The 22,865-nt window shown below is 36.1% G+C and overlaps 5 protein-coding genes across 8 annotated transcripts; 3 read left to right on the top strand and 2 right to left on the bottom strand.

Annotated features, from left to right (window-relative positions):
• Positions 1 to 123: 123 nt before the first annotated feature.
• LOC147472782 (dicarboxylate transporter 2.1, chloroplastic-like) lies at positions 124 to 3,677 on the bottom strand. Of its 2 annotated transcripts, none has more exons than XR_015210675.1 (4): positions 2,776 to 3,677; positions 1,717 to 2,028; positions 723 to 1,171; positions 124 to 424 (listed from the first exon to the last, which is right to left on the bottom strand). XR_015210675.1 is itself a non-coding variant. In XM_086588216.1 (4 exons), the coding sequence occupies exons 2-4, from the start codon at positions 1,788 to 1,790 to the stop codon at positions 309 to 311; spliced, it is 639 nt and encodes a 212-aa protein (XP_086444342.1). In that variant the 5' UTR covers positions 1,791 to 2,028; positions 2,776 to 3,648; the 3' UTR covers positions 124 to 308. The 2 variants fall into 2 exon arrangements, 1 of the variants encoding a protein (XP_086444342.1); XM_086588216.1 differs by having other exon boundaries at positions 2,776 to 3,648.
• LOC147472781 (uncharacterized) lies at positions 3,670 to 9,440 on the bottom strand. The gene is made up of 15 exons (XM_086588218.1): positions 9,061 to 9,440; positions 8,676 to 8,769; positions 8,395 to 8,573; positions 8,232 to 8,282; positions 7,829 to 7,885; positions 6,878 to 6,998; positions 6,530 to 6,596; positions 6,331 to 6,372; positions 6,016 to 6,121; positions 5,805 to 5,915; positions 5,494 to 5,565; positions 5,303 to 5,404; positions 5,169 to 5,215; positions 4,975 to 5,002; positions 3,670 to 4,091 (listed from the first exon to the last, which is right to left on the bottom strand). The coding sequence occupies exons 1-15, from the start codon at positions 9,211 to 9,213 to the stop codon at positions 3,975 to 3,977; spliced, it is 1,347 nt and encodes a 448-aa protein (XP_086444344.1). The 5' UTR covers positions 9,214 to 9,440; the 3' UTR covers positions 3,670 to 3,974.
• Positions 9,441 to 10,361: 921 nt separating this feature from the next.
• LOC147472780 (phosphoglycerate mutase-like protein 1) lies at positions 10,362 to 13,999 on the top strand. The gene is made up of 9 exons (XM_086588225.1): positions 10,362 to 10,714; positions 10,804 to 10,911; positions 10,987 to 11,066; positions 11,429 to 11,591; positions 12,089 to 12,163; positions 12,280 to 12,368; positions 12,845 to 12,964; positions 13,387 to 13,431; positions 13,537 to 13,999. Exons 1-9 carry the CDS (start codon positions 10,502 to 10,504, stop codon positions 13,646 to 13,648), a joined length of 1,005 nt encoding a protein of 334 aa, XP_086444351.1. The 5' UTR covers positions 10,362 to 10,501; the 3' UTR covers positions 13,649 to 13,999.
• Positions 14,000 to 15,064: 1,065 nt separating this feature from the next.
• On the top strand, positions 15,065 to 18,605 carry ABC4 (UbiA prenyltransferase family protein). Of its 3 annotated transcripts, none has more exons than XM_086588222.1 (10): positions 15,065 to 15,417; positions 15,975 to 16,078; positions 16,570 to 16,641; positions 16,762 to 16,900; positions 17,201 to 17,307; positions 17,400 to 17,499; positions 17,580 to 17,618; positions 17,707 to 17,817; positions 17,944 to 18,009; positions 18,121 to 18,605. In XM_086588222.1, exons 1-10 carry the CDS (start codon positions 15,094 to 15,096, stop codon positions 18,223 to 18,225), a joined length of 1,167 nt encoding a protein of 388 aa, XP_086444348.1. In that variant the 5' UTR covers positions 15,065 to 15,093; the 3' UTR covers positions 18,226 to 18,605. The 3 variants fall into 3 exon arrangements, with proteins under 3 accessions (XP_086444348.1, XP_086444347.1, XP_086444349.1); XM_086588221.1 differs by having other exon boundaries at positions 15,071 to 15,417; positions 17,397 to 17,499; XM_086588223.1 differs by having other exon boundaries at positions 15,077 to 15,417; positions 15,979 to 16,078; positions 17,397 to 17,499.
• Positions 18,606 to 19,405: 800 nt separating this feature from the next.
• LOC147472778 (small ribosomal subunit protein eS6) lies at positions 19,406 to 21,947 on the top strand. Its single transcript, XM_086588227.1, has 6 exons — positions 19,406 to 20,188; positions 20,283 to 20,347; positions 20,455 to 20,512; positions 20,593 to 20,701; positions 20,792 to 21,064; positions 21,529 to 21,947. The coding sequence occupies exons 1-6, from the start codon at positions 20,183 to 20,185 to the stop codon at positions 21,765 to 21,767; spliced, it is 750 nt and encodes a 249-aa protein (XP_086444353.1). The 5' UTR covers positions 19,406 to 20,182; the 3' UTR covers positions 21,768 to 21,947.
• Positions 21,948 to 22,865: the final 918 nt, after the last annotated feature.

Here is a 22,865-nt window from a genome sequence, read left to right as displayed (position 1 = left end):
ATAGAAAGCACATCCAATGACTTTCTGAAGCTTGGACTGCATTGCCCCGTTCCATATTCCAAATAAAAATATCAACAGCCTCATGTCATCATGCTAAGAGCAATTTAAAGATGGATGGAAGAATAACAAACAATAAAAACCATGACTTAACTTTTCAGTTAAAGTATAAGATTTGTCCTTCAAGATTTTGATGAAGTTTCACTCTTTATGCATTGTTGACAAAGAATTCAAGATTTCTCAAGTCAAACAATGTAAGAAACTTTCTGAAGGTGTTGTTTAAGCTAATGCCTTAACATGACTACTGGGACTCAATAGAGGCCCAAAAATTTCCACCAAAATGTCCCGACCCCTCCCCAGATCACAGCATTGAGTATGGCCATTATGAATCCCACTCTGAATATGTCTGGAAGGTCCACATAACCGGCTAAACAAAAAGAGTAAATGAAGATTATCAGTAGCATGCCATCTTGAAACCAGGAAAATATTGTGCAAATATAAATAATTAAGCACATCAATCCCAAATTAGTAATTGGTGCCAGATGTAGCCTAATAGAAGATTGAGTTCATTTAGAAGAAAAGAAAAAATAAAGATATATAGTATGGTCAGAAGAAAAGTTCAAACGAGTTTTTTTTTTCCCAAACAAAAGTACAAAACAGACTAAGTTAATGGTGAAACATTGCTGAAAACAAGCAAAGTATTAAACAGAGAAAAGAACTTGTACCTCCGTAATATACAGCAGCCTGACCACTGCTATAATGTGTTAGTGCACCAAAGAGATTTGTATTGAATGCCAAAGCCAGCGCTGCCAACACACCAGGGACTCCAGAAGCCAAGTTCATGGCAAGAAATGCAGAGTATAAAGCTCCAACATGACCAGTCTGACTTGCAAATAAATAGTGGATCAAGAAGTACGCTGCCTGAAGTACAAGAAACGCAGCTGGCCAGCTCAATGAGAAAGACTGAAGTGACTTGGCCACGCAATCAGACATCCATTTTACAATACCAAGATTTGTCAGTTGACCTGCCATGCCCACTAGAACTGCAAACCAGGCCAAGGTGTCCCACGCTGACTTTTCACTCAGGCAATCATCCCAGTTCAGCACTCCCAGTAAGAGTAGAATAGAGAGACCAAGCATTGCGGCAACAACACTAGGAATGCCAATGGCGTCTCTGCAGAATCACATATACCAATTGCATCACCAACTTATAAGGGAAAAATGGACAAAATTGAAAAAAAAAACATGAAAACTTAAAAAGTAACAATAATAACAGAAAGAGACACAGAATGCATATAAAGAGATCAAATAACAAGCAATTTTTTCAAACTCGTCAGTTTCTTCTTCTTTTTTGGTTGCTCGGTAATAATGTACAACTTCAGTAATGAATCATCTTATGCAAGTGTTACCTAATGATACATTCTTTTCATAGTAGCACTATATCACCAAAAAATGGGTGTATGATTTCTAATGCAATTCGATTACTTAAATTGCACATGAAACACGTTTGCTGCTCTTATAACTTAAAATTATAAAAATTATTATCAAACCTGAAAATTGTTAACATGATTTTTATTATAACTTGAGAATCATTTTTATGTCCTTTACTTGGTTTATTCTAAGAATTAATATAATTTCTTAAGTTTTTCAAATAATGTTTTCAAGAGTTTCATCAAAAGATTTATACTGAAAATCAAAAATGCAGCGTAAACCACTTACCCAAAGACCCATAAGGAGACTGCAAAAAGCATTGTACCAATCATCACCCATTCATTCTTTGTCACTGAACCCATCTGCTCCAGCTTCTTTGCAGCAATTGCAGGAGCTTCAGGTGTGTCTTTGGTCTCAGGGGAATATTTTGTATAGGACAAATGGAGTAGCTAGAAGCGACACAATTGCGGGTAAACTTGCAGCCTTGAACCAGGAAACCCATGGATTTGTAATTATAACACCAAGTTCCTCAGCTAGTTTAAGGCACAGCAGGTTTTGAGCTGCGGCAGTTAGGAAAAGAGCACTTGAGTTTCCACCCGCCTGTCATTGATCACAAAAGAGAAACATAAGTAATGCATATGTTGTCGTGAATGAAAATTTGAGAACAAAAGATCTACACACAAGTCAAATTATTCAATATGTAGTAAAATCAACTGATGCAAACTTGAGCACAGTAGGACCACTTATAGGCGTAATTCCCATGAACATACTTTCTTTAACTATAATACTCAACCATCCAATGAGGTACATTGTTAACTTGATTAAGGAAAAAGATTGATCCAAATACCAATTTTTTCTAACAAGGATTAGCTGTAGCCTGACAATTTGATGAAACTAATTGCATTTATGATAATTGTTTGATAGAATTATCTGGAGCACCATTTCTCGCCTAAAAGATTCTTAAAAGATTAATGACATTGCGTCCAAATGCCTACACTCCAATGAGACACAAGAACATCTAACGACATCATTGCATACATACTAATGTCATCGCGCTCCATAACTTATCCTCACATAAGCCTGAGTGATAAAGTTCCACCTTCCAATTGCAACGTGGACTTGGCTAACCTTAATTTTATTTATTTCGTACATCATAGAAAATAATATCTAAGCCCCAAACTTGAAAGCATAACGCATAGCCTTTTTCGACCAAGCAGTCATATTCAATGAATTACTTGTTGAATTAGTCTTCCTCCAAAATACAGTTTAAATGCTCACTGATTCTACGAACAGTTATTTAATGTAACTAATGAACATGGCAAGAAGAATTGAAAGAGTAAAAGTAACCTGAAATTGAGACTGGACCAAATAAGAGCCAAGTTTCCTCGCTGAGGGATCACCTGGTTTGCTCCCAGCTGAAAGTGAAAGAGATTTAATAATAGGCAAGAAGACGCCACCAGCTCTAGCAGTGGTACTTGGCATTGCAGGAGCAATAAGAGCCTCACTGATAGTCAAACCATAAGACAAGCCCAAAGTACTCTTTCCAAGCCATTTCACAAAATAAGTAGCAATCCGATCACCAAGTCCAGTTTTGACAAAGCCTCTAGCAAAGAAAAACGAGATGACAATCAACCAGATCACTTCACTGGTAAAGGCATTAAACGCGGCGGAGAAAGTAAGTGTCTTGGTGATAATAGAAGTGGTTAAGCCAATAAATGCCCAAGCACCAACAGGCAATGGACTCAAAACAAGTCCAGCAATTGTTGATAAGAAGATGGAAAGCAATTGCCATGCTTGAACTGTCACCTCAACTGGTTTGGGAACGAGAAAGCGGACAATTAGTCCAATGGCCACAGAGATTACAAAGGGGACTAGTTTTGCTCCCTGAGAAGAAGTGCTGGAAACAGACACAGACTGTTTCTTATTGTCATCTTCTGGAGTTGAAGAAGAAGCTTGGATTGAAGCATGGGGCTTTGAGAATGGATTGAATGGTTTTGAATTGAAGAGAGAAAATGGTGTTTGAGATTGGAATATTAGAGATGATGATTTGAGACCATTGATGAAGGGAGGAGATTTGTTGAGTGGTCTACGTGAGAGAGAGAAGCGAGAAGAAGAAGAAGAGATGAACAAGGTTGAGGAACAAGTGGAAAGAGCGAAACTCTCCATCACTGAAAAGAAATAAAGGTTGGTTTTTTAAGTTTCTTTATATTTTTGGATCTTCCAATAAAACAGGCTTCTTACTTTTTCTGTAAAATAAAAAATAAATCTTTATTAAAAACCAATCAATCATCCCAAATACAATTAACATAAAATTCTCCGTTACAATTTTCCTACTCAATTTTGTTTTTTTCTCATACTCATTTCCTATTCACTTTTCCTGTGTGAGTAGCAGCATACTTCTACAAAATGTATGCTGTGCATTGTAATATAGTATTGCAAAATTCTGGCTTCCAACTTTGAAGCGAACAAATACACTGTCAGGAGGAAAGCTAGATATTGGTCTGCAAAATGTATGCTGTGCATTGTATTGCGAAATTCTCGGGATTTCAAAATTCTTCTAAACTTGAAGCAAAATCTCTCAGAAGTGGAAAGCAATCAGATATATCAATCCCTGCAACCTCCATGGCATTGCAGACCCATTCTGGCACATCGCCTGTGGGAAACTACACAAACAAATAGCCACATCAACTAACTAAAGTAAAGAAACTAGAAGTGGAAAACAATCGCCATTTCCAATCAGGTGGAAGAGAAATATACTTTCATAAGGGAACCATACTAAAGACAATTAGCCAAAAATATTACTATATTTTCCAAGTAAACTAATTCACTCAGAAACCTAGAGCCAAGTTCTTTAGATGAATCAGTTAAAAACTCCAAATTATGAAAACACCAATTGAGTGAACAACAGTAAACGCGTGGAAAAAAAAGTTTTTTAACACAACAAAACACTTCTGCAACGAAAGATCAGATCAATATATGATTTTGGCTTGGTACCCCACGAGTGGAGCAATACCATATTACTAATTCCCTGGTTCCAACCATTTCCCCATGCCAACATTATTATTTTATGCACTTACTTGTTTCACATGGAAATCATCTTGAAGAATAAGCCATATGGATATTCCTCACCGTCATCATATTAGAAGTAGACTTTCTTGACTGGCTGAATTAGACGATTCCATGAGAACCATTGATGACAAATAACATGATGCACGTTTCCCAAAAATGGTTTCCATAATGTGCCCGACCTTACAGTTAGACCAATGAACAAAATAATACCGATGTGGCCCCACCAGGTGGAGTACATATAGATACTAAATCCACGTCTACATAAAGGGATAACAGACAACTAAAAGAGACCTGAAGTTGAGTAGAAACAGTCAAAACTTAAAAGCCTGAGCAGATCTAACTGTCAATGCTGTGTCTTGGAGATTCTCATTCATCCTCGTCAAAAGAGACAAAGATCTAACTAACAATACGAGTATAAACACATAATATTTTGAGATGAATGACAATGGGGATATATAATTAGGAAGTGTGAAGTACCATTTTTTGCAGAAATCCACAAACAAACCTGCATGATAAACAAATTGCACCAGTAGAAATCAGTGGGTTTATCCTATTTTTGGACATGTAGTATCAGAGAGGGATACATTCGTATATATCTTAGAGACATTATCGACAAGGAAATTTGAAAGCACTAAGAGAGAGAGAGAGAGAGAGAGAGAGAGAGAGCATACTCTGGAAACCGCTGCTGAACTATGGACACGTGCAAGTCCCTGCTGAGCTGCAAGTCAGAAAACAATTTACATGATAAATGCAATACATCAATGATGTTTCATAAATAATGTACTAATCGGCGATGTATATTTACCTTCATCATATAAAACAAATTGTGGTATGATAGAAGTTGAGATCCCATGGCATCCTTTGTGACCAAAGAATGGATGTATGCTCTGGTATAATTCTTGCATACCTACGGAGAAAACAGAGGCGTGTAAAGGCAGAAATAAGGGCATTTAGTGTTGAACAAGTTATCGACAAGTTCCATGTCGACGAGCTTACCATACACGTGCATGTGGTATCAATAGGACGAACATCATCAGCCATTGCCTTGTGCTTTAGTTTCAGTACCCCCTGGGCATAAAATAGAAACATCACAAAAAGAACTGTAAAAAAAATTAACAAGGAAGAAGCTATTCTTTCTCATTGTAACAAAGGAGAGGCTGAACTATGGCCTATATATCAATTATAAAACCAAAAGCATTCTTTCTTGTTTCTCCTGTTTTTTGTTGTGGTACCAGAATACAAACCTAATCTCGTCAACCCACAAAGAGATAAAAATGAGCTCATTGTCAGTGAATGTCAGCACCTACCTCAGGTACAAGAGCTGTACCAAAACGAGCAGTACGTGTAGGATAGACACAGTCGTACATGTCAGCGCCTAATGCACTGCAAACTACAATATCGAGTGGATATCCAACACCCTGGAACAAAACAAAAGTTAAATGATTTACATTATTGTTACATGGAGCCTTGATAATTCCCAAGTGCACGGATATTGCAAGATTGTAACATTATATGCACCATAACATAGCGTGGTTTATCCTCAGGCAAAGAAGCAGTACACTGGGCAACAACACGCCAGAATGAGTCTTTGTCTTCACCGCCTGCAAGACCACCAATAGCATATCTGTCACAAAATCAAATCAAGTTAAATCACCCTTTCGATCATAACCACAAGATTACAAATTAAATTACTAAGTTCATTAAGGACTGTGAACAGACTACGTAACAGGCTACAACATTTTGAAAAAAAGATCTATATTTTGATTGCTCAAATTGTTTTCAAATAAATCTCCAATGCTATTAGGGAAATTTTTGGGAGTTGTGTCCACATACCCAGGTAAATTGCGATCAACCAAGCCTCTAACACATATATCCCTGGAATAAGAACATGTCATAAGAGCATTAGTAAGAGAGTAGTCTAGTTGCTTGAAGAATATGTTAAGAGAATGCACATCAATTTCACTTTTGTGAAATAGACATATGTCAGTACCATCGGTAACAGCAGAAAAACGATGGGTTGATCTTGAATTACCTGAGGACAGGATCCAATCCTCCTTGTACTATCCCAAATAGATTTTGTTCATTGGGCCGCTTGTGAGCTGTCATTGGATGAAAGTGAAAAGTAATCAGCAACCTAAAAATGAGCAAGAGAACAGTACACTTTAAAAAAGAAGATTTGAACTAAATATCAATTGAATACCAACAAACAAATATAAGAAGTCCAATTAGAACATTTTTAAAAAATTGTATGTACAAGGGCAAAGTATGACTTTTAAAAAAACATAGAAGTTTTTAGAAAGTTTTTAAATCACATAAGTATGACTATTCAACAAGCTCTTTGAAAGACCGGCACGACTACTTTCTTCGTAAATTCATTTACCAGCTATGCATCTGTCTATCCAACGTAATGTGCGATACATAGCCTCCTCAATCCGTGGACCAGTAATGGTCGTTTTCACAACGTCATCAAGGGCCATGATGATATCAGCTCCAATCCTATTCTGCATTAAGAATTGGAAAACCACTTATATAGTAGTGAAGGAAAACCTTACATCGAAAAGTGTTTTACGAATCACTAGAAATATATTACTGGATTGAGGATTCTACAACTAGTTTAGCATTTCATAAGTTACTGTAACTAAATAGTCTGATGTCATATGAATTTCAACAATGTGCATAAAAACATTTGCAGATTATATTTTTCGCAACAGCAGTTGTATGCAAGTTGTGTTGCATTGGTACGGGTACGAGTGTCCGATTTAGACACCGGTACAGAGATTCAGACACGGCATGGTCTAAAAAATCGGATTCATGGACACAGCTAAAATTCAATCCAACTTTAAATTTTCTTATTAAAGAAATTATATGACAAGAAGATAAGTAAAGTTTTGGATTTACATGATTTCAATTCAAGTATTTTATGTATCTTTGGGTCATATCTTATTTAAGGTACATTATCATCCATGTCTTCATCTAGAAGTGTCGGTGTTGTATCTGAGTCGTGTGTCCGTGTCAGCCATGCTGAAACAGGGCTCGGCACAAAGGAAAAAAATAAACAAGCAGACTATAATTTTCAGTTCAGACAAGAGAGGTGCAATCACTGCAGTAACGTTTGATTGAATGAAACTCATTTGTTGACAATCTCTACGCCTTAGTTATAACTTAATCATATTGCTCGCATTTCACTTCTTCCCTATCCCCCTATTCATCGTCTACATGATAGGTCATATGCGAAGGAATTGGTTTATTAATGCGTGTATGAGGAGGTCCACAAGAGAGTGCACCCTTGCAAAAAGTCACAATGTGCAGTTTCTAGAACCAATAAACATACTTGAATTTGTATTGATTCCTCAGGCGTCAGGAGCATTGGTTTTCCATCGACAGGTGACTGAAATTCAAAAAGAAATATTAGTAATATGAGTATCAATGAAACAATTAAATCAAGTAACACATAAAAATCATACAAATTACAAGAAAGACAGTCAACACGTGACAGCCCCTGTACGAGAAGTAGAACACATAGTGCAAAGGGGTCGTGTTAACTCTCTTATGTGAGACGTGGTATATTAAATTTACTAACACGTACATTACATTATGGAGGATATAGTTTGATACCTCTTCAACATGCTAATTTGGGATAATTTTCAAATTAAAAAGCAGGTACACGTCAAGTACGTAATAGCAACAATAAAACAGAGTGAACAGACATATAAATGGCAAACAAAAAGGTTTACCTGAAACGTTACACCCTGTTCAGTAATGTCCGCTAAATGCAACAAAGAGACCTAGAAAAGTACAAAGAAGCATCTGTTTAACAAGTGGGGAGTATGCTTAACATAATGCCAAATTGCCAATATGGTAAAAATAAGAGTAATGGATGAGATATTTATATATAACCATTTGGAAGCCACCAGAGTCTGTAAGCAATGCTCTTGGCCAATGCATGAATTTGTGAAGACCTCCGAGTTCATCAATCAATTCAGAAGTAGGACGAAGTGCCAAATGGTATGTATTTCCAAGTATTATCTGGCAACCAATATCTTCGAGCTGATTTGTCGTTAAACCTTTTATTGTACCTATAGGATGTGTTCATAAAATAAGGTTTTCAAAAGCTAAGAGGAATAAATTTGCGTACAAATTACAAGAAACAAAAGATAGAATAAGATTAAGAATCTAACCTTGTGTGCCTACAGGCATAAATAGGGGAGTCTGACACTCAAAATGAGGGAGTGTCAATATAGCTGCACGAGCTCTATTGAATCTTCCTAAGACCTGAACACAGAGTCTTATACATTATTCTACAAACATACCAGAAGCTAAAATTCAAGTTGACAAAGTGTTCCACAACTGATAACAGAATTGTATAACAAAGTAACAAGTGAAACAGTAGTGACATTGTATAGATGCAACAATCCATTAAAAAGAATGAAACTTTATCAAGGCCCAAGGGTATAAGCAGTCTCAAATTAATATTCAAATGAGACAAACAATAATGCAGTTATGTCGATATGAACAAGTAGCATAAGAGTGCAACATCAGAACTCGGGTTTTGAGCTAATATACCTGAAAAGAAAGCGCCATAATCTGAATCACTCCTGCTCGTCTTTTCACTTTAGTTTGCACTTTGCAGCAGCTGTTATGAACAAAAACAAGCAGAAAGACAACATTGGGCTGAGCCTCATCCAAATTCCAAACCCGTAGAGCCAAAGAGTCCATTGGGCTACAAAAGCACTTTTCCAAAAATGAGACAGCTAAATTTGAGGCCTCATCATCTAAAGCACATTTGTTTTTTATTAATAAGTTGCTGGTAATTTCTTTTTTTTGATGCACGTTGCTGGTAATTTCTAGTGTGAGCTAAGAGCATTTTTAAATGTTCTTTATAAATCTTTTATGTAAAGTGGACAACTCAAATGTTTATTTTAGGGAGAAAATATAGGGTTTGACTTCAAATAACACCGTTTTTAATAATTTTTAGATAAAATGCAAAATGTCTATTTGATAAGTTTTAATATTAAATACAATTTTATAGCTTTACCCATTGGTATTGATAATTTTCATAATACCAGATAACATCGTTTTTTAAAAGTCAACCATTTGATAAGTTTTAATATTAAAATTATTTTTTTGTAAATACATTGTAAAATAATTTTTTTCAAATAATTTCTTTTAAGTGGATGATTTTTTTTTTTTAATAGTTTTGCATTGAATCCTCTTAATCATCAAGTTTAAAAAATTTTGTGACATTGATCCAAATTTTTGGTCAAGTATCAAATTTGGACAAAATTTGGGGTTTAAAAAATAGTTTCTAATCTTATTTTTATTAAAAAGGTATAATTACAAAATTATCCCGTTCAAATTTTTTAGGCCCCACATTCAAAAACTTGTCCGGGACAACTTATATATCTTTGGGAAAACCGAATTGCCAAAAATTTCCATATGTCACATTAGAAATGAGATATAACAACGCGTTTTTTTTATATTTGGTATTAGTGTATAGTTTGGAGGAAAATAGAAGATAATCCAATTCCACGGTCATTTGTTCACACATAACCTAACCTAACTCCATTGGAATTATGTAATTTAATAATATTAAAAGTGTGGACGTCATTTGATAAGGATTAGTTGTAGGCGTCGGATAGAATTCACAAGATCAAAACATATGTATGAGATGATTTGAATTATAATTTTGTCTTTCCCAAATCAGAGAGTATTTATGAAATTAACTATCGAATTTTCACCGACTCAAAAACCAATTGTGTTCCTGCATATACCGACCCAAAAAAGAATTGTACCGACAACTTAAACCATTGGCGTTGAATATTTAAAGGCACCATTCTTTATGTTGATGATTGTCTGTTAAGATTTGGTGGGATAAGCTGATTGGTGCGTTGTCCCTGAAGATAGGAGGCCGAAAGAAGGTTGAACACGTAACTACGTAAGCAGGATCTAAGAAGAAAAACCGCAACAGAAGAAACAAAAAGTGCACGCATCTCGAAAAAAAACCATGACCACCCTCATTACTACAACTCCATCAACTAGTCCACGTACCATTTTTTCTCCCAACGCTAAAAGTAGAAAAACAATAAGAGGAGTATATCTCACGAATATTCTCCCTTCTTCTTCTTCTTCCTCAGGTTCACTCCCTCTAATTGCAGATATGGATGGTGTTACTAGGCCAAGTCTGTTTCCATTGCACCGAACCAAAACTTTGCACTTGGTTTGTTTCTTCTTTCCATATCATCCCAACCTTTTATATTGCTTCCACATTTCTCTCTGTCTTACGAAATTCAATATATATATATATAGGTGAGGCATGCACAGGGGATCCACAATGTAGAAGGAGAGAAGAATCATGATGCTTACATGTCTGAAGAACTCTTTGATGCTCAACTTACTCCTTTGGGTTGGCAACAGGTAAAATATTTATCTTTATGTTGCTTTTGTCTGTCATCAATGGAGATTCTAACAAGATTTGTGGTAATGTTACAGGTTAACAATCTGCGTAAACATGTTAATCAATCTGGACTTGTAAAGAAGCTTGATTTAGTCATTACTTCTCCTCTACTAAGGTATTGTTCTGCCACTATTTTGTTTGAATCTTCTAAACTTGTTCTTTTGGTTTGACTTGCACCAAAGTTTTGTTTTTTATGAGGTTTGACTTCTTAGTTGGTAAATATTAAAATTTATCTCTTGCATAGATTGAGTCCATTGAAGCATACTACCCATCACAACCCTGTTGTGTTTTTTAAATTGAAGCTTTAGTAATATAAATAATAATAATTGAAAATAAATATAATTATAATATTAATATTAACAATAATAAGTTCTTTCGCTTTCTAATTCTCGAAACAAAGACTTACTTCTTATGTTTCTTGTTTATTTTGATGCCCATCTTCTCTTTTGATTATAATAATATGCTACTTCACTGCAGGACGATGCAAACTGCAGTTGGAGTATTTGGCGGTGAGGATTATGTAAGTGGGATGGATGGGGATCTCCTCATGGTGGAAAATGCAGGGAAGAGTAACCATTCTGCAATTTCAAGTTCAAATAGACCACCTTTTGTTGCAGTGGAGCTCTGTCGAGAACACTTGGTATGTAATACAATTTACAAAATATTTCATTTCATAGTTCATATGTAAGCAAAATCAACATTGACCGACAATATATATATATATATATGAAAAATTGCTCTCAATCTATGAATTTTCATCAACGGTCCATAAATATCAATTTTGTAACTCTTTTTTGACAAACTTAGAAATGTTCAGAGGACCCGATATTTTGTGGAGGTCATATCTATGGTGAGAACATCTTATCCACAAAAATTTAGCCCTTATATCATCTTAAAGGGTCCGGTAGGAGGTATTGTATAAAATGTTGTATAAAAAGTGTTGTAAATGGAACCTACCCCTATATATATATATTAAGAAAAATACGCTGCTTGTGTGTTGAAAATTACCAAGGTGCATGTACTTGTTGTCATTTCTTCATGAGACACTCCATTTTTCCGTCTAGCTAATGTTGTTGTTTTGACATAGACTGCTAGAAACTATCTTTTTTACATGTTAATATGTTTGTTTGATTACAGGGAGTTCATCCATGTGATAAAAGGCGAAGCATTACTGAATATAGGCCTCTTTTTCCTGCAGTTGATTTTTCACTGGCAAGTTCTTATTATTGCACCATAAATGGTTCTGAATTACTTTGATATGGAATGTTATTCGGTTGCCGAATGAAGCTTATAGTTAATTTTGTGAGAATTGTACTGATTTTACTCAGATAGAGAATGATGGGGACGTTTTATGGAAGGCAGATGTTAGAGAAGCAAATGAAGAAGTTGCAGCTAGGGGAATGAAGTTCATTAACTGGTATTCAACTTTCCATGACACTATCTTCATTTACATTTGATCCAACTATCTATGTTGTATCCAAACCTGTTCAGTGTATACCGCCAGTTTGTTTATATGGTTGATCATACAGATCAATTATTGTCAGACTCAGACCATCTACGCATGGGGATCGTCATGCTAGTGCAGATCAGCAACAATCTAGATTCTCCTGCCTAACATTCAGAGTTTACCTTTTACAAGCTGTCTTCTTTGTTTTTCATGATGCTTTCTCCTTTCCTGTCGTACCGCCTCTTTTTGGCCCCTGCAAAATTACTGTCTTATGATTTTCTATTCCTGATCTCAGCTAAGAACTTGAAGAGCCACTTAGTTTCTTGTAAACATCAAATTATGATGGCTGTTACTTTGCAATAGCTTTCTTGAATGGCTTGTGTTGGATACGAGTATGTAAATTTCAAGAGCTTAATAGTTTATGCTAAATCTTGCCCTTTTTCCAGGTTGTGGACAAGGAAAGAAAAGGAAATTGCAATTGTTACTCATAGTGGATTCTTGTTTCATACTCTATTAGCATTTGGAGAGGAGCTACCTCCGCTGATGAAGGAAGAAATTTGTACAAAGTAAGTGGTCATTACCATTTAACATTCATGTTTATGAGATTGACCTGTCCTGCATTAGTGTGGGTATCTTCGTGAACAGAGAAGTGAACATATTGGCCTTCTCTTCTTTTACTAAATAATTCCATTTTTTTGACACCTCTTGGTAGGGATCATGTGATGCTCCTCATTCCTCTTTTTACTAGTTGATTGTTTCTTGTCATATTTGTGACACTGTTTACATCACTGATAAAGTTATATGATGTTCTCAAATGGAGTATGTCAAAAGGTCCTCCGCTGGTTTACATAGAGTCAGGAAGTAGTTGAAAACAATACGTTTCCTGAAAACATAATACGTTTCTGCTTCACGTTACTTCAGATAGATTGCATTCCTTCATGATAAGCAACCACAATGATTCTATTGATGTTTTGCCCTTTGCCTGCAGCTTTGCTAATTGTGAGCTTCGTTCGGTGGTAATTGTTGACAGAAGGTGACACTCCTGGACCTTTTGTTTTTCATCTTATTCTATTTTTATTAGTTATTTATTTCTTCCATTGCCAAGATCCTGATGTATGGTTCTTATGTAATTTTGTAGTTTGGTTGGCTCAGATGTTTCAACAACCAACTATCCAGGAAAGATTCCCAATGGGATGGATTTACCTAGTGAGATTGCACATCAGATGCACCCAGAGAAGGGAAGCACCTAAGTCATTGCCATATTTGGCATCCAAATTGGAGTTCTTGTCCTGATTTATCCCATTATTGGGAAGTGAGTGTTGACACTCGACAGCATTGAGTACATGCTGGAATGCTGCTATATGCCCTATGTCAAGACCTTCTGAAAGTTTCTTTACATTCCCGTATTTTGTATTTTTTTTGTTTGAGTGGGAGGTTGAGTCCCAATCAGAGGTAGAAATTCATTGTTTTTAGGTGAAGGAAATGAGACATAAACCATATTAGGAAACCTCACAGAATCTGGTTGATTGATCATACTGTGCTCACGATGTATTGTTTAGATGGATAAATCAGCAATATCAAAATACTTTTCACCACCGGAATTTCCAGTTTCTAATCTGCCAAAAGTAGCAGCATCGAAATCAGAAAGAGCTTGTCGAATTATTTATCTTTATCTTAGAGATTTTAAGTTGTTGCAGTCTTGACTGTGATAAGTTCGTGTTAGTTTTGCCCATTAGAAAGACTTGTGCGTTCAGTTTAAATATAAGCCAGTAGCTTTCATTGAAAAAAAAAATAATAATAAAAAAATAGTATAAGTGAGTGGCTTTGTTTGTAAAGACCTATAGCCGGCACCCTAAAATGGGACTAGCACCCATTTGGTAAAAGGGTAGTGCAATAATGGTTATTCCACGTGGGATCGGGTCGGATATGGCTATATCCGAATAGTTTCACAGTATCCGAATCCGATTAAAACCGAAATTTAATATCTGAATCCGACCGATCCGATCGGATAACACTAAAAATTCAAAAAAAAAAATCAAAAAGTATATCTAAACCCAACATACCCGAATCCGAATCCGACCCAAATAAATAAACAGATATGAAAATGCACCCGAACCCAATGTATTCTTTCGGATCGGATCGATCTCGGATCCTCAACTCCGACCCATTTCCTACCCTACTAAACACTAAGTATATTTGGTATAATATATGATATATATCATTATATATCATCCTTCTAACATGATTATATATAACATATATCATACCAACAAAATGGTTTAAAATATTCTTCTATAAATGATTGATATATGACATGTATTAGACTTTTGACAGATAATAATATATATCATTTAGGTGAAGAGTTCAAAAAACATTTTCCCAAAAATGATTGGCAATACATGATATGTATCATGTATCATTTTTATGACACGATGATACAAAACATGCATCACCAAAAATATGCTGGAACGGAAAACAGTACGCATCACTTTGCTATTAAAATAGGGGTGAACAGCATTTTACTTATATGTAATGTTTTAAAAGAAAAAAAAATATCTCGGAAGACAACATTTCTATTCCCGCCAAGGTGAAATGTAGACCATGCATGTTGACAAATGTCTAACTTGCCCATGCTTGTCATTTTTCTAACATTATCTGTTACAGTGATTGATGAACTTGGATAACGAGCTAGCAAATGGCATGCACTCATTTGCTTCCCTTCTTCTCTACTACTGTAAATGCTTCTCCACTTCTGAGCTCCTATTCAGTTCAAACTCCTATCTCCAGCTCAGTGACACCACGGTTAAAATCTCATGGTTCTGCTTCTACTCAAAAATTTATCATTAAAACCAAGGAAAGATGGAAAGGGGTGCTACCTCAACAAGCTTCCTTCAACAACAGAGCTGAAAGTGCCCATAAAGAAGCTGAAGAAGAAGAAGAAGAGAAGATTTCCAAGTCAGCATTGATATGGAGAGCAATCAAATTGCCTATCTACTCTGTCGCTTTGGTTCCTCTAACTGTGAGTTCTACTGTTTGCACTCGCCTTTCAAGTTCTCTTACTAGTGATTAAAAATGCTTTAAGACCTTCACGTGTTTATATGTCAAGTGCACATGAAACTGATCTTACAAGTCCAGAGTGATGGATTGTTGAGGCTCCACTTGAGCAATTGATGTTAGTGAAAATAGGATTTTTATAAATTTCAATAATTTATTGGATTTTGGGTGTTTTTAGTTATCTTTACTTCTTTGCTTTATGGCACGCCTTGTATTTTTGTTTCTTAGCAATTAGGATCAGACTTCCTCCTATATATGCGTCTTTCCACATGTCATGAATCTGCGAATATCTGGGGCATTTCGTACATACCCCACCTTACAAATTTGCAAACATTACTACGTGTGTAGTGGGTAAGTGCTTAGGATAATTTTATGTTTATAAGCTCTAAAGTGCCAATTTTATTTTCCTCGCCTAACATCCTAACATGCTTGTTCATATATAGCAAGCTGGCAACCATTGTATATACTAGATTTTGCACTGCATTTTAAACTTCTTCAGTATCTTATGCTTTATATTGACAGGTAGGTAGTGCAACGGCTTATTTACAAGTAGGCGTCTTTTCAGCTAGCCGATTTTTTTTGTTATTGGCATCCTCGATTCTTGTCATCACTTGGCTCAATTTAAGGTATGTTTCATTAATGTTCCAAAGGAGTGAAGTCAGTGAACTAATGAGCTTTTGTCATGTCCGACACCTTGATGTGATGATTTAACTCAGGCGCATTAAACAAAAGAAAACTTATGGGCACAGAAATGTGTATGGTATTGAAAACAAGGAAACCAATGTTACTTGCCATATAACAGTGTCAGTTATGTTTTTGAGCGCATGTTAGTGACTAAAACTAAGCATCTGTAAGAACATATCTGAAAATACATATATCACTCAGATTCTTCTGAATTAACTGGTTCATCACTGATTCAAATGCACTAAGGAATGTTATAGATGGGACCATAGAGCAATCAATCCAAACAAATGTTTTATGCATATTTGATGCCTTGGGTTTGTCGTACAATTTTTTTGCTCTGCTAGACAGATTGTGTAGTGTTATTTCCTTCTTTTATGGTTGCACTTTTCATACTTTCCTGACTTGTTTAAAAAGAGTTGTGGTTGATGCGCAGCAACGATGTCTACGATTTTGATACAGGAGCAGACAAGAACAAGAAAGAATCCGTTGTGAATATGGTTGGCAGGTAAAACCACCCTTCATTTCTCTTTTGTAACTATGCTGTTCTCATTGTGTACATAAATAATATTGAGTTTAGTCAGTACATGAAAAATATGAAGTTAACAGGGTCTTTAATATGCGAAAGTCGTACAGGAACTCTTGTTTCTGCATACACGTTGCTTGCCTTTGGCTTCATGGGTCTTACATTGGCATGTGCTGAAGCAGGAAATGTCCGCTCCATATTGTTACTCCTTTGCGCTATAATATGTGGTTATATCTATCAGGTATATACTCTTTATTTGGCAAATTTTGGAATTTATTCAAGTTTATCTTGGAAAGAAAACGCAGTCAACACTCTTATTAGTCATTTTAATGTCTAGAAAATTGATGTTCAATGCAGGTATAATTATGGTCCATATTTTCGTGTTCGTTAGGATTGACAAATATTTGATGATATGTAATTTTGAGAAGTTCTGTTTGTTAAATTGACAGTGGATGATTGTTTTCTCATTCATTTATTAGTCTAAGCTTTCATGTTTAATTTGGGAGGAACCTAGTGCTCACTTCTCCAAATACCATTACAGTGCCCACCTTTTAGATTGAGTTACCAAGGCCTGGGAGAACCGTTGTGTTTTGCAGCTTTTGGCCCATTTGCTACCACAGCTTTCTACCTATTGCAGAGTAGGAAAAGGTTATCTCGGTTTTCCTGTTATTGCCATCATGCTCTTAATTGTTTTAGCATATGCTCTTCTTAATTCCTGTGGTCTTGCACTGTTTTAGCAGTGAAATGTTGCATCTTCCTTTAACTGGCACGGTCATATCTGCATCACTTCTCGTTGGCTTCACAACTTCCCTTATTCTCTTTTGTAGCCATTTTCATCAGGTATTTTAAGATTCACCTACTATACAAATTTATCTGTTTCGGAGATATGGATCATCTCATATGAATTTTGCACAACTCAGGTGGATGGAGACCGAGCTGTTGGAAAGATGTCTCCTCTGGTAAAAATAATCAGACAACAGAAGATAGAAAAGTAAATGGTGACTTCTTGCATATTGTGATTATCTTCTTCTTTTATGATAATTGCAGGTCAGAATCGGCACCAAAGTTGGTTCTGAAATAGTGAAAGTTGCAATAGTGACACTCTATTCACTTTTGTTTGTACTTGGTCTAAGCAGATCTCTTCCGATTACATGCATTGTGAGTCTTTACCAAGTTATTTAGCTGTGAGAAACTGATAATTGCAATCAAAGAATGTGCCTGATTTGGTTATTCTAATTGGCTCATTCTCTCTTTTCATGCTGAATATTGGTATACACATTTCAGGGTCTTTGTGCTCTGACGCTTCCCATCGGAATATTGGTGGTTCGTTTTGTTGAAGAGAACCACACTGTAAGTTAAGAAGGTGGAAATGTCCCTAAAGAGTTCTTTTGCCTTCTGTTTAGGTTTCTCTATTGGGTTGTGTTATTCCTTGATTTGCAAATTTGTTTACTCCATGAGCAGGATAAAAGCAAAATCTTCATGGCCAAATACTATTGTGTGCGCTTGCATGCTTTGTTTGGGGCGGCATTATCTGTCGGGTTGGTAGCAGCTAGAACTGTGGCTTAACCATACATGCCAATGCCATTCATTGTTTGACTCTATCAAGGAATAAATTTCTTCCAAGCTGGAACTTATGAGATTTTCAGGTAGCAGAAGGTCGCATAGGATGGCATACAACATACTCTTTTGCATCTTTGTCAATAACTACTTAAAGAAAAGTACACTGGAGATTAAATGTGATCTGAGTTTCCACCATCTATTTTCCAACCAGTGAAATCTTGCTAGTCTTAAACTAAGGTCCCTCCAGTTACTCTCCATGTCACCATGATTTAATTTATAGAGTTGAACAGTTGAACGAGTTATCTGTCGTAACTTTGATGACAAGACAGATAACTCGATATATGTTTTCTGATTGTTTGCTAGTCATGACATGTATATTCAATTCCTTCCATTTTTTGCCATAAAACGAGCTGTTAGAAATATTTTAGTATGATATGTGATTCACAGTGTCTCTTGACCTTACAATGGCTACTTGTCAGCAACCAGCAATGGTCAAAGAAACGCCTGGCTACTTCAAAAACAACAGTTCTGTAACTCGTATTTATGTGCATTAGACCTTTTCCCCCCTTAAATCTGTTTAGTCCGGACTATTTCAATAATTGTAAGGAGCTTCTGGCTCACTGTGATCTGCAAGGTCATAATCTATAAGCAGACAAGATCAAAAGGTAATTCAAGAATCTGGATGTTACACAATCAAGAAAATATCACCACGCTCAAATGCTGCGTTTCTGAAAATTGAAGACATCCTAAAAATTGTAGAAAAAAAAAATACAAAAGTGAAGTTAACACTATTATGTTGCACGTTAGGAAACGATCATATTCTGGCAACCCATTGTATAGCAAGAGTCCTCCTTTAGGGACAATTGGACGAATTTTTGGTTGTATTTTCCCATGATACAAGTGGTGACTGGGAGTACATGCATAAAATCACAAAATGTCAAGCTGCTAGATCTTCTTCCGTTAGTACAATTACAGTTGCAACTTTTCATAACAAAATAAACTTTTGTGATTTGGAGAACATATTTAAACGAAGAACTAGTGCATTCATAAGTTTCTCCTTACATCTTATGAATAAAAGATTGTAGCTATTGGACACTATTGGTGAAAACCATATAAAAAGGGTCAATATTCTTTGGATCAACAACAAAATACTACTAAATACATCTAACCTATTAGAACATCTCTAGGTGGTAGTATCACTTTCAAATTTGCCTCAACAATTAGAAATTTCGCAGAAAACCATCTCTAGGTGGAAGCAAATCCGGAATTATCACCTGTCTAGCCGCATTCGTGGATGCAAATTTGTGATTTTGGATCCTGATGCGGATGCGGCACGATAGTGACAATCGTCGCGCCATTGCCAATGTCGTGTGGGTTATTTATTTTGACTTTTTCAATTTGCGCGACAATGAAAATGGTAGAATGTTTTTTTTTTTTAAACTTTTTTCAACTTGGGACGACAATATCAATGTCGCGGGGACAGTATCAATGTCGCATAGTAGACTTTACTCCAAATTTACGACTGATATTTGCCTCCACCTAAAATTGGTCAAAATTTGAAAACACTCTTTTCAAATTTCGGCCTCAAACATGCTTGCGATACTCCCATCACCTAGAGATAGAGATGCTCTTATTTGTAACAAATTATGTTAATCAAGTGAGCGGAGCGAAACGATCTTGGCAGAAGGGGGGGTTATGCGGACAAAAACCAAGTTGGTTGGTTTAAATAAATCGTCTCATCTCTTATGTTATTTCTCTTCATCCCCTCTCCTCTCCTCTCCCTCCCTCTCCCCATCAAGAAGATATCTTAGTATGAAATTTGGAATATGTGAAAAAACCGAGACATGGGCCTATGGGCCTTTAGCCCAATACAAAAAACCCTAATAGGTACCCCCAAAGGAAGGGATATAATAGAGGGGGGCAGAAAGCAAGTAGTAAGCGCTGCCTGCCATTCAACAACAAGATGAAGGTTTGATCAAGTCTTAAAATGAAATCCGTATGTTGTGTTTGCTATTTAAATCTCAATGTTTATGTTTATGTTTATGTTCTGTTGTTTTTTACAGTTCAATATTGCAAATCCAACCACTGGTTGCCAGAAAAAGCTCGAAATCGATGATGACCAGAAGCTGTAAGCTTTATTTTCTGCATTTGTTGATTTGCATCTTTATTTATTTATTGTTCGTTGATGCTATAATTTTCATTGACTCAAATGTGCTTACATATATGATAATACAGCCGGGCATTTTATGACAAGAGGATCTCTCAGGAGGTCAGCGGAGATGCTTTGGGTGAGGTAATTTATAGCCATAAATTTTGATTTCAAAAAACTTGTCGAAGCAAAGTTTTTATTTTAGATATTTCGTTTGTTTTCAGGAATTTAGGGGTTATGTTTTTAAGATCATGGGGGGCTGTGACAAGCAAGGATTTCCAATGAAGCAAGGAGTCCTCACTCCTGGCCGTGTCCGTCTATTGCTGCATAGAGGTTGGTAGTATACTCCTTGTGCATTACTCTCATTTCTAGTTAATGTATAGAAGGCACTGATGTATATTGTATTGTGAATTGTCTGGGCAGGTACTCCTTGCTTCCGGGGGCATGGCAGGCGCACTGGTGAAAGGAGGAGGAAATCTGTCCGTGGTTGCATTGTTAGCCAAGACCTCTCGGTGTTGAACCTGGTTATTGTTAAAAAGGGTGAAAGTGATCTCCCTGGACTGACTGATATAGAGATGCCAAGGATGAGAGGTCCAAAGCGAGCACCAAAAATCCGGAGACTGTTCAATCTCTCCAAGGAGGATGATGTTCGCAAGTATGTCAACACATACCGTCGAACCTTCACAAACAAAGCAGGTGAGATTGCATGTTCATATCCAATGTCCATCTGTATGGTGTTTAGTATCTTTCTGAACCACCTTTTAAGTAGAGACCTTAGGAGACAAATCCCTATTTCTCCTGCATGCCTCCATGAATAACAGAACAAAAGCAATAGGATTGACCAAACTTGAATGATACTTGACTTGGAATTCTTGAACGAACCATTCTATGGTCTTATTCTGATCAAATAATATATTTGCACATCTATAAATATATAAAGCCCATTCCATGTAAAATTAGAAATCTAATCATATCTTAAGATATTTTGGAGTGGGTTGCTCCCACCTTCTATGGAAGGTCATTGCTGGCAATGCAAGTAACACTAGTTTGGATAAAAATGAAGTCCAGTTTACTGTTTTCAAGTGTTGCTTGGATTCAGTAATAGGGAATTATAGATTTACTGTGGTTCTGTTCACCAATTGTGGATTCTTTGGTTGCAGGGAAGAAATGCAGTAAAGCTCCCAAGATACAGAGATTGGTGACGCCCTTGACTCTGCAGAGGAAGAGGGCAAGAATTGCTGACAAGAAGAAGAAGATTGCAAAAGCCAAGACAGAAGCAGCTGAGTATCAGAAGCTACTTAACACCAGGTTGAAGGAGCAGAGGGAACGCCGCAGTGAGAGCATAGCAAAGAAGAGGTCTAGACTCTCAGCTGCCTCTAAGCCATCTGTTGCTGCTTAAGACTGCGTAACCCAGATTTTCTGAATTTTGATTTAAGATATGGTTTGTTTTTGTGATAAGATTGTTATTTATGCTTATATGTCTTGGGGTAAATTAGACTGTAGTTTCGTTTGCTACCTTAAAAAATGGGAGTATGTGTGGGTTCCATGCATGCTATGGACTCTACATTTTCAATCAAAAGTTTGAGATCTATAGTATTAAGTATAATTCAAAAAAAATTGTTTAGTTGGGCTAGGACATTTTGATAATTACTGTAAGAAAAAAGCACTTAGTAATGCCATTGTTTTAGGTTGCCGAGGTGCATAAATTCTGGTCGGTTTTTGCTTCACACACAGCAAAGGGTGGGTTGTCTTTGCCATGTGAAATAATGCGCCTGATTACATCCGGATGCATAAGAAACTTGGTTGTGATGGAGGCTAAAATAATGTTGGTTGCTAACGAAGTGAGAACACTTGACTAGACTAAATTGTTTAACCGGGTATGCACAGTTGCATGACTGTAAACTTGTGAGTAGTATTTTCACTATTTTGGCTATACTACGAATTGTATCACGAGCCAATACCAAAACCATTTAGGATTGCCGAGATTGTGGAATAGTAGATTGGTGATGAAGTGTCAAGAATGAATTTGAAAAATTGGTATCGAAGTGATCAGTCAAATATGAAAGTGAAGGTATTTTGTATTTGCTTTTGTTTTATTAGTTGATTTAACAAACCAAAGTATGGTCTCCGTCTTCAATTCTCCGTCCCTTTTTTGTTCTCAAGTCTGATGTGGTCATGTATTGCGTAATGCGTATGCACAAGTCATTAAACATTTCCAGTGAAGTACAGTCCTTGAAAATTGAAAGTTCAAAGTTCAAAACTACCCAAACAAAAAAGAAAAACTAGTATTAATACGTCTAATTGAGTCATATATTGAAAATGTGATTGTGAATGTGATTTGAAAGGAGATAAATATTCGTTTTTGTTGGCTTTATATGATAATAACATACTATCATTTTTAGAAGAGATATTTTTCAGTATCAAACACTAAATTTTCAAATCAGCCAAGCCAAAACCCCGATTTTTGGATTTTTCATTTTTTTCATTTTGATGAAAA

This window comes from Coptis chinensis, unplaced genomic scaffold (assembly GCF_015680905.1).
Source record: "Coptis chinensis isolate HL-2020 unplaced genomic scaffold, ASM1568090v1 utg73_pilon_pilon, whole genome shotgun sequence".
In the NCBI taxonomy this organism is placed as follows: domain Eukaryota; kingdom Viridiplantae; phylum Streptophyta; class Magnoliopsida; order Ranunculales; family Ranunculaceae; genus Coptis; species Coptis chinensis.
The sequence above is the reverse complement of the archived record's forward strand: the minus strand, read 5'-3'. Positions and strand labels throughout refer to the sequence as shown.

What these genes read in the sequence shown, in the direction of transcription:
- ABC4 (XM_086588221.1), top strand. Translation starts at nt 15,094, where the DNA reads ATGGCATGCACTCATTTGCTTCCCTTCTTCTCTACTACTGTAAATGCT. An exon ending in TCGCTTTGGTTCCTCTAACT is followed by an intron (nt 15,418 to 15,974) that starts GTGAGTTCTACT and finishes TTATATTGACAG; the next exon opens with GTAGGTAGTGCAACGGCTTA. An exon ending in TTGTTGAAGAGAACCACACT is followed by an intron (nt 18,010 to 18,120) that starts GTAAGTTAAGAA and finishes CTCCATGAGCAG; the next exon opens with GATAAAAGCAAAATCTTCAT.
- LOC147472782 (XM_086588216.1), bottom strand. Translation starts at nt 1,790, where the DNA reads ATGGGTTCAGTGACAAAGAATGAATGGGTGATGATTGGTACAATGCTT. An exon ending in GTCTCCTTATGGGTCTTTGG is followed by an intron (nt 1,172 to 1,716) that starts GTAAGTGGTTTA and finishes GTGATTCTGCAG; the next exon opens with AGACGCCATTGGCATTCCTA. An exon ending in GGCTGCTGTATATTACGGAG is followed by an intron (nt 425 to 722) that starts GTACAAGTTCTT and finishes CTTTTTGTTTAG; the next exon opens with CCGGTTATGTGGACCTTCCA.
- LOC147472780 (XM_086588225.1), top strand. Translation starts at nt 10,502, where the DNA reads ATGACCACCCTCATTACTACAACTCCATCAACTAGTCCACGTACCATT. An exon ending in GAACCAAAACTTTGCACTTG is followed by an intron (nt 10,715 to 10,803) that starts GTTTGTTTCTTC and finishes ATATATATATAG; the next exon opens with GTGAGGCATGCACAGGGGAT. An exon ending in AGCTCTGTCGAGAACACTTG is followed by an intron (nt 11,592 to 12,088) that starts GTATGTAATACA and finishes GTTTGATTACAG; the next exon opens with GGAGTTCATCCATGTGATAA.
- LOC147472781 (XM_086588218.1), bottom strand. Translation starts at nt 9,213, where the DNA reads ATGGACTCTTTGGCTCTACGGGTTTGGAATTTGGATGAGGCTCAGCCC. An exon ending in TATGCCTGTAGGCACACAAG is followed by an intron (nt 8,574 to 8,675) that starts GTTAGATTCTTA and finishes CACATCCTATAG; the next exon opens with GTACAATAAAAGGTTTAACG. An exon ending in ATACCACATGCACGTGTATG is followed by an intron (nt 5,405 to 5,493) that starts GTAAGCTCGTCG and finishes TTTTCTCCGTAG; the next exon opens with GTATGCAAGAATTATACCAG.
- LOC147472778 (XM_086588227.1), top strand. An exon ending in GCGGAGATGCTTTGGGTGAG is followed by an intron (nt 20,513 to 20,592) that starts GTAATTTATAGC and finishes GTTTGTTTTCAG; the next exon opens with GAATTTAGGGGTTATGTTTT. An exon ending in CCGTCTATTGCTGCATAGAG is followed by an intron (nt 20,702 to 20,791) that starts GTTGGTAGTATA and finishes TTGTCTGGGCAG; the next exon opens with GTACTCCTTGCTTCCGGGGG.